We start from the raw sequence: 10,197 nt of genomic DNA, 5'->3' as shown, positions 1-10,197 counted from the left end.
CTCTCCATCTCATTTCTTGCACATGTAACACTCACCCTCACATCATTGATAATTTCCTTTTTTGCGAATTCGCTGGCGGTTAAGAATAATCTAATATTATTTTCTTAGAATTTGCTGATCTTTCCGATATAGTGATAACGATTCCACACTACCGAAAGAGTTTGCGACAATATCAACAATATCAAAAGTATAAGGAGACTACGTCTACGGTAGTTTGGGTAACTGTATGTCGTAGGACTTACGTACTCACTCTGCAAATATACGATAATTAACTGATCACATCGAGAAGAATTAGTCCTCGCAGAGTAGTTAATTTTCCCGCTATATAATAGACATGTTATGGGCTTGTAATACACAATTCGACTACACATTCATATCCCGAGCTTTTCTGTCTGATTCTTCTGTGGCTCTATTTATAATGGGTAACCGCATGATCTACTTCACGTTGGGACTTTTCCTATTGATATGTTGTTACAGTGATAATGTCATGGCAGCGGATTCCGATCCCTTGCAAGATTTCTGCGTCGCAGACAAGGAAAGCATGGGTGAGTACATAACTTTTATATGATTTTCTTATTAGGCGAGTTGCTAACAAATTGATTAAGATAGAGTGGCGTGATATGATTTGTTGCTAACAAATTGATTAAAACAGTTAAGGTGAACGGGTTCGTTTGCAAAGATCCCAAGGATGTTTCGGCAGAGGACTTCTTCTTCGGGGGACTTGGGCAGGCAGGGAACACCGACAATGCAGTGGGCTCAAATGTAACGATGGCCAATGTTATGCAGATACCAGGCCTCAACACCTTCGGAATATCGTTGGTCCGTATCGATTACGCGGTGGGTGGAATAAATCCTCCTCACACGCACCCAAGAGCCACTGAAGTTCTTGTTTTACTGGAAGGCCAGCTTCTTGTGGGTTTCATTGACACCACCAACAAGTTTTTCAGCAAAACGTTGGAGAAGGGAGATGTGTTTGTGTTTCCAAAGGCACTTGTGCATTTCCAGCAGAATGTGGGGCATGAAAATGCGGTGGCCATAGCTGCATTGAGCAGCCAGCTTCCGGGAGCTCAGACAATCGCCAACTCTCTGTTTGCAGCGGATCCTCCTCTCCCAGATTCCGTATTGGCCAAGGCCTTCCGCATCACCCAAGAGCTTGTCGATTTCATTCAGAAGAAATTTGCATAAGAATTTGCATCACCCAAGAGCTTGTCGATTACATTCGGGCCAAATTCCTCTAAGATTCTCAACCTGAATTCGCTGTGGTCTATTAAATAAAACGTGGGAAGACCATCTTTGTCATTTTTTTCTTTTCCTGAATAAAATAAATCTGTTTAATCTCGTTATTTCTCTGCTGATATATTATTTATAGCATCGATTTTCAACATATATAACTCAAGAGTAAATTTCAAACTTTAATAATTATGCTAATATTTCTAATTAATAATTTATTGATAACATGTTAAAGAATAAATCAAATGAAATAGATGGGATTCAAGGTATGCATCACAATTCATCTTTTTATCCGTGCTCACCTTTCAAAGCTATGTCTCCCATTCATCACCATCGTACATTATTTATACATTTTACAAGTATCCTTAGGTAAACATTTGGAATGGTAAAGGCATTGCATTACTACACTATGATTCTTTAATGATAAGATTTTGTATTATGTGTATTACAATAATCTTATTGAATAAAATTCAAAAATCAAACTGAACGAATTTTTGCTTGAATGGCTCTCCTCGTTATCTCATGGTCCCCATACACTCATTTGAAATTAGATATCACATTTTACGTCATTTTAGTAATAATATTTTCGTAAGAGTAATTATCTTTGATTTTTTAGAATGCAGAAGAGAATATAATACTAAAATTCATTATTATTCAATGCACTTTCAATCTTTGTATACTAAAATATACACAGGTCCAACTAATCGACAATGAATTTTATAAATTATTCAAAAATATCTTAGATAACGTGATTTAATAAATGTTTACTATAATAGTTATACACAATTTAAAAGCTTATGTTTAATGTGAAATATTTAATTAATAATATTCAAAAAAATTATGCTAATGTCTCTTGAAAACCTCATAATAATCTTTTCGTCCTAATTTTTTATCAAAGAAGTCTTTAAAAAATGTCGAAAAATGCTCCTAGAAATGAGAAACATATAATATAGTGTATATTCAACTGACATAATATGATTTCCATCACACCTAATGTCAAAACCTATATTTTCTAGTATAAACAGTAGCAGAATGATTGGGCTACATATAATATCCTTACCACATGCTTAGTCTTATCAATTTTGCCCCTTTAACATGGTTCAACCATGGCCTTTTTCTTGTATAGAATTGTATATGTATTGGAATTAATTGACTAGAGGTACTTTAGTATTCTTGTCCCTTAACTATGACAATGTTATGATTAATCCTATTAGATGATTTTCATTTTAAATTTGTAAATAATAGTTAATTATTCTCTTTTAAATCTTTTAATTTTATCAAATACCAAGATTTTGCTCGTAATACAATTTATAATTCCATTAAGATTTTGTAAGTATCTATTTTGATATTAATTAATAGTTCTCTCGTAGAGAAATACTACCAAAGAGGTAGCTCCCAATTACAATTCCTACATTACATCAGACCCTCTACACATTCATATAGTCTTTCAATTTGCAAAGGAGAAAAAAATCCCCATATTTTCCAATGAACTAGCCACAGGCCAACAATGAAACCCTTTACTTCACTTTCCTATAAAATTGGAGAGATCGAAATATTCTTTGCTTCCTATTAAGAGCTTCAACATGAAATATGCCTCCAATAAATCTATTTGTAGGCTCTATGGGTATAGCATCAGGCATGGCTAGTACCACTATCCTGTTTGGATCTGTAATCAATCTATTCCCATATGAGGAGCCCTAAGTTATGGTCCTCATGACCTAGATGTAATTGGTAAAGAAGCGCTTGTATACAAATCCATCATCAAGGTGCCCAACATTCCAAAATGCTTCTCCAATTATCTTTGTGAACACACACACAGTCATGGCCTTGCCTTTTTTTTCTAAAAGGTTTGGAAATATTTTCAACCATGGTCTTCTGTTTGCATTGGCATTATATTACAAACATACATGACATATAATTTATGTTCCTTGGATAGCCCAAGTCATTTGAGTATATCATCTCTAACACCCAAACCCTTCCCGAGGTTGGGAAAGCTTTACGCTTCAATCGTCCTCTGAGTTGATGTTAGGATCCAATGCCCCTAAACTTGTCAAATTTTGATCAACTTCTATAGCTTGTCAATATAGTCTACTTGAGTCATCTACCATCACATCTTTTATCTTTGTGTGGATATGCGATCAATGGAGAAGCCCTTTGAACCACCCTCACTCATTGCCTCGACTGCAGTGCAATCAAACCTCTAGTACTTAGTTGATTCAATAAAGAATGTGCAGTGCTATCAAATTGAGAATAGGACCCAATCTTTTTGTCCTAACCCCTTATGGTAATCAAAACATGGAATGGTAATTTTTTATTTTTTTTAATTTTGTTATTATTTCCTCTAGCCCAGCCCACCTAGTAGTGTGTCACTCTACCACCTTATCTAGGGATTGAAAAACCACTTGGTTAGAAAGAAGATCTGCAACATTGTTAGCCTCTTTAAAAACATGCATAATAGAAAAAACTCCTAAGTTACCAAAATGCACTCAAATTTTGGAAGCCCAACTCTTGAATTTCAAATTGGTCGTGTCTTTCTTTGTAATTGCTTTGATGCATAGCAATGAGTCAACCTCTACATTGATGTTTCAAAAAAAATTCTTTACATAACCATATGCCTAATGCAAGTGCCTCCATCTCAGACATATTGTTGGTTGTAGTACCAAGCTTGCTTGAGAGAGCCCACACACATTGCCCTTGACAATTTTTTATGATATAGCTTGTAACCACCGACCATAGGTTACCATTTACTATACTATAAAAGTTTAACTTCAATCTTCCCTCCTCAGGGGTTGTCTAATTTGCCTCTCTCCTAATCTGCCTTTTGTCTCCGAGCTTACCTAAGTTGGGTTTTCTTAATTTCTGCCATCCCTTTTGCAGCTCCTCATTTCATCTAGAAAATTGTGTGCAAGTCTTTAAGCAACATTTAGTAATCACTACTTTGTAGATCCGAGCGTTTATCTTCCTTATTACTTCCTCTACTTGGATGTGGATCTTATTAAAGATCCTATTATTCTTTTGCTTCCACTCCAGTATTTAAGAAACAACAATCCACGAATCTGACCATAGTGATTTTTGTTGTTATTTTGGCGAACTTGTCATGAACTCAAAAATATTATCTTGATGAGGACCCACCCAACCCAAAAATAGTTGAAGCTAGTCCCAACACTTTGTAGTAAATGGGAAACTAACTGTTTCCATTCATCTTAACACAGCATACATCAACTTTTTTCATTAATACCAATTGTCATTAATCTTCGGTCATCAAAATGCGCATGTCGAGCATCATCCAAATAAAATATTTGTCTTTAGGAAATATTACAGAGTGCTAGCACAACACCACAAGTCATGTAGGATTAGATTGAACTACATTTTGGATAAAATGTCTAGTCCTGGATAAGTATTCACCTTTTTTGGATATGCACTAGGTAATTTCGTCCCCTTGTTGTGTAATGCAGATCTATCTTTGACTAAAGGCATTTTCCGAAACATGTTTTACTCCCTTTAGGATTGCTAAAGTAGATAGATCCCAGGTGGTTAAGATGTAATCAGGACAAGTCTCTCTAGGATGAAGCCTCTCCCAGCATTACCAGTGGGCGCCCAATCCTGATTGATTCTCATCCATCTCTTTCACCCCTCCCCCCATCTTAGCATACCTCTCGTAACTCCCCTAAGATTACCTATCCTAACCTCCATCCTAATTAACTCCCACTCCTCTTTAACACCATTCTTATCCTCTATTTACCCTACCTTCCAAAACCCTCACTTCCTACTTATCTTAAACTTACCTATCCACTACCTATATCTCCTCACCACCTCCCAACTTGCATTTCCTATACCCTAGATCATACTTTATATTCTAAAACCTCCCTTTATTTCCTTATCTACTACCATTTCCTACACCCTCACTAGCCTCTTATTTCCTTAAGCTAACCTATCCCCTAACTTACATCCTACCCCTTTCTTTATCCTATCCATCCTAACCTATCATCTACCCCTACCCTACCCCTATCTTACTCCATACACACTACACCCAACCTCTTATTAACTCTTTATAACCCACAGCCCCTATACTCCTATTTCCTAAACCCCTTACAACCTATCATCACCCTTACCTTTTCCTTATCTCTTGTAACTCCCCTTTATTCATCGTATCCTCCCCTTTTCCATCCACTTCACTCATTACCTTTGCCTTTACAACCCACTACCACGTCACACCTACTTGGGCCCCACTTTAAACTTTAAATGGTGAATTAAAAGCTTTTTTTAAAGAAATATCTTTGTCGGGACCCACCACAAGCTTTCAACATATAAATTTTGCAAGGTTTCAAGGCATTTTGATTTTTTTCATGGCATTACTTTGGCCCCAATCTTGACTTAAAGTAGGGAGAATTCAAAAGTTTCAAAAAAAACTCTCTTTGTTGGCCCCACAAAGCAATAAGGATGTTGAAAATGTTTTTTTTTTAACTAGTGTGTGTGAAAGAAAAATGTTTTTCTAAGGTATTAATAATGCTACTTCAGCATAGAGTAAAGATCATTTTAAAATTCAAAAAAATATATAATAAAACAAAATTGAAAAATTGAAAAAAAATTGAAAAATTGAAAAATTGAAAAACACAAAAAATGAAAATTGTGAAAATTTGGCTAAGGCATGGAAAATAAGCATCAGTAGCATTATTACTTTTCAAGAAGTGCCTCTTGGTGTCACTGCTTCTTTTCAAGCAATGCCTCTTGATGTCACTACTTCTTTTCAAGCAGTGCCTTTTTAAGTGGTGCTTCTTGGTGTCTCTACTGCTTTTAAGTAGTGCCTCTCAGTAGCATTACTACTTTCAAGTGGTACCCTTCAATGTCGCTATTACTTTTTGAGCAATAAAGTATTAATCTGGCTAAAGTGAAATCGATGATTTGTGATGAGTTATTTAATCAAAGGTGGCAACTCGATTTTAAACAAGAGCTGTGATACAACTAGAGTCCCCACCAATTGCAAAAATTAGTAGAAAATAGAATATTGGAAAGATTTTGATTTTGTAGAAAATTTACTTGATAACAATATTATGACTATCAAAAATTTTGAGACTCGAGGCATTTCACAATGTATATGAATTTTAATACACAGTTAAATTTAAATGGTCAAAGCTATAAACATTTCAAATTTAGACATAACTGTGGCAATTTACATTTAATTGTCTACTTTGTAATGTATTTTTATTCTTAAGACAATTACAAGGATATGCTTTTTAACAACAATCATAAAATAAAGATATCAAAATTGCTATGTCAAATATTTTTGATATTTAGAACCAAACTTTAGCTGGACAAATTTAATGTTTAAAAAATCTAAAGATTTCTACAAAAATTTTGTTTACAAAAACTAAAGATTATTTCAAGCACTATAAGTATGAGAATATAATTTCAAGCTCTTCAATAGTTGCAACAATGAGCTCTAAGGTTTTTTTATCTCGTAGATCGCAAAACCTACAAAAGTAACAAGGATTACTAAACAAAACAAATCTCCTAAACAATAAAAAAAAAAAAAAAGTTATTGCACACTAAAGAATGGAATATAAAGTTGTATTAGAATGTAGAGACTATTATCATAGTTTCTTTCAACAATTTGAACAATTGCATGGTTAAGAATAATAGAGAACTTGATATCACAAACATTATTGGTGAATTTTTTTATTGCATTGTAAATGGGTAAAACCTAAGCTTGTTTGGTTCCAAACTATTATGGAAAGATACAATAACCATTAGGTTTGAATTTATTATTAGGACTATTAATTAACAATAACTCATACAATATAACTAAAAGAAACTGATTAATAATTATTGTTTTTTCAAATTGAAGAACATTTTGAAATATAATGGATAATAGGGGAAAACTTATTTTAAAGATTTTTCAAAATAATAAAACACATTTTAGCAAGAAAAAACCAAAATCAATATTTTTAAGAAAAATGTGATAAAATAATAAAAGAGATGCAATTGAAAATAGAGAATCCAAGAATCATAGTTAATAGCTTAGATACTAAACATGCATTTAATTTCATTAATCTAGACCCAAAATCATGTGCCATGCTCACGCCCACAATGGATTGGATTGCAAACTAGATCGGGAATGAACTAGATCGGGATATTATGGTTTTGAGTGAACTGGGAAAAGAGACTAAAGAACATTTTTTCATTTTAATCCACATTTATCACTTTGTATTATTTCATTGTTGATTTAGCTTTTATTTTGCAATACTCGAGGATATAGACCTGTAGAAAAATAAAGAAATTCAAGAAGGTGGGAGAGCAGGAAGTGGTGTGGTGGGGTATTTATTTGTAAACTGAATAAAAAAACTCAGCAAAATATCTGAAAAAAAAATAACATTATTACTAAGGTTTTGTAGGTGTATAAAGGTATATTGAATTTAACAAGATACATCTGCAACACAATGCAACTCTAGCTTTAGAATTACTTAGAACATGGATTCTCTTTCTTTGTCATGGAACTTTTTATCACTTGAAAAACAGGGAAAAAATAAGAAAAAAATGATGAATTTTCAAAAACATAATAACAAAGTCTATTAAGAACTTCTGAAATATTCAAATGTAGAACAACATATAGAAAGTTTATGACAATCTATATATGAAATAATTTTGTGGTTGTTTTGACAACACAAAGGATATCATTAAACATAATAGATGAGACTCTTCTTAACAATCAAAGAGACAATGGCAACCCAAAAGAAAAATGTTAATTTTTTAATTAACAGATAGGCTAGACTCATGATTTCTTAAACTTTGCTAATATATCTTGAAAGTAATATAAGAATTGTTCAAAATGAATGCAAGCCACAAAATAGGGTAGAGTATTAGGGTTTCAACATACAAACGGAAAATACAATCATCTGATATTTTTCACTTGTCTAATAAAAACCTATGCTTTTACCGACACTAAAGCACCTTATTGCCTTTGACTAAACAATATTTCATGTCTCCTCCAACATCATAGGACCTCGGACATAATAGCAAGCAGCTGGAAGAAAAATCAAGGGGTATACTTGAAAACCTTCATCAAATCTTTAAGCAAATGTAAGAAGAATGTAGAAGCAACAATAAAACACGTACATTATATTTTTTTACGAATTTCATAAATATTAATACCGCCTCAGGGTGAACTCACAATAATGGTTCCCACTTTTTTGCCACTTTTGACACTGAGATGTACATTTTTAAAATAATCTTCAACTTCCAAGAACTATAACTTTTAAACTATTAAAAATTTGAAGATGATGTAAATTAGTGATTTCTAGCATTTTGTTTGTAGATTCTATATACATTTTTTTCAAATTTTTTAAGAGTGATGTGCCTCCCGAAACGCATAACTATTTTTCTATAAATGATAAAAACTCAATTATTTCAAATTTTGGTTTGTAACATCAATATCCAGGGCTTGCATTTGGTTTTATAGTGATATGTTCAATATTTTTCATTTTATAAAGTTTTGAACTCCGACTAGTCATAATTCAAACATAGGTTTATGTTTGAACACATAACTTGTCCTATATAAATCGAAATTCAATTTTATTTTTTTTGTTAGAAAGAAGACATCAATACCAGAGGCACAGATATTTTTCAGAATTTTTTTGAATTAGTTTCTTGTTTTTCCCAATGCGTTGAACAGAGAAGTTCATGTTCGGTGAAAAACCACTTTTCCATAAAATTAAAAAAACAAGAACATAATAAATTCAAAATATAACAAAATTATACTCGTTGGAAAGCTTGCTTCGAGTACTACCATCTACTATTTTTGGGTTATCAAGATTATTTCATTCATGCTTTCAACCAGAGCTCTGAAGTCATTAATTCTTCAGAACTCTAAATTTTTTTGGGAGAAACCTTTAATTTGAAGGTTCGAATGAACACCAGTTCAAGCGAACCCACATTCGCTCGAACCAATGAGCTCGATTTTGGCATGCACATTTTTGTAACGGCCATGTTCGAGGGAACCCAAGAATTTTTAAATGTCGGCTTTCATTCGAACTCTGGCCGACGCATTTTTTGTTTTTTTTTTCATTTGTGGAGTCATATAAATGTCCATAATTTTTTTCATTTTTTATCACACAAATGATTAAAATAATTCGCATTTTTGGATGAGAGAAGACATTTGAAAATTATTTTGAAGGCAATAATTTGAAGGTTTTTTGTAAAAGCATGGGGAAACAAGAAGAGAAGGCAAAATAAGACTTCAAGGAATTATTCTCCCGAAACAGAAGAAAGATATCGAGAACAAAGAAGACAAAGATATCATGATGCAAGTATGTATTTTTTATTTTATTTCTATTTAATTTAATATGTGTTACATATCAATTAATTAGAACTCAATATTTTTTATCTAATATTTTTAATGAAAATTAATTTAAAAAATCTTAATTAAATTAATTGAAAATAATAGGATTAAATAATTTTTTTTAATTGGAAAGCATAATTAATTGGAGATAATACATGTGTATCTGCAAATTTCAAATTCCATCAACTTGCTTGTAGTGTAATTGCATTTTTCTCCTATATAATTAAGTTCATTTATAATAGATAAGACCTGTTAAGTCATAAAATTAATAAGACCTATTATGTCATAATTTCTAGGTTCTAAATTATATATATTGAATATTTAATCTACATGTACAAGTAATTTCATGTGATAGGTCCTTTAATATCACATAATATATCTGTCTTAAGGGTAGTTAAGTATAATAATTGTGAAATATTTTTTCAAATGTGGTCATATTGATTTTAATATGAGGTCACCTAAGTTATCGTATGCATGCATCAAAATATTTGTACTTTTAATTTTCAAAATTGGAATTTCTAATTTATCAAAATTTTATTTTATGTGTTAAATTAGTGCTCAAAATTAGAGATTGAACTTTAATCCTAACCTAAGAACAAATTGAACTTTAAACCTAAACAAGTAATTTAATT

General features: G+C 32.3%; 1 protein-coding gene across 1 annotated transcript; it reads left to right on the top strand.

The window, feature by feature from the left end:
- The first annotated feature begins 334 nt into the window (after positions 1–334).
- On the top strand, positions 335–1,185 carry LOC131862562 (putative germin-like protein 2-3). The gene is made up of 2 exons (XM_059215038.1): positions 335–545; positions 653–1,185. Exons 1-2 carry the CDS (start codon positions 335–337, stop codon positions 1,183–1,185), a joined length of 744 nt encoding a protein of 247 aa, XP_059071021.1.
- The last annotated feature ends 9,012 nt before the right edge of the window (positions 1,186–10,197 follow it).

Source organism: Cryptomeria japonica, unplaced genomic scaffold (assembly GCF_030272615.1).
Source record: "Cryptomeria japonica unplaced genomic scaffold, Sugi_1.0 HiC_scaffold_46, whole genome shotgun sequence".
In the NCBI taxonomy this organism is placed as follows: domain Eukaryota; kingdom Viridiplantae; phylum Streptophyta; class Pinopsida; order Cupressales; family Cupressaceae; genus Cryptomeria; species Cryptomeria japonica.
Note: the sequence above shows the minus strand (reverse complement) of the source record. Positions and strands in the feature narration are given on the sequence as shown.

Bases quoted from the DNA above. Each gene is read 5' to 3' on its own strand.
- LOC131862562 (XM_059215038.1), top strand. From the start codon at position 335: ATGTTATGGGCTTGTAATACACAATTCGACTACACATTCATATCCCGA. The intron at 546-652 runs GTGAGTACATAA...TGATTAAAACAG, and splicing joins CGCAGACAAGGAAAGCATGG to TTAAGGTGAACGGGTTCGTT.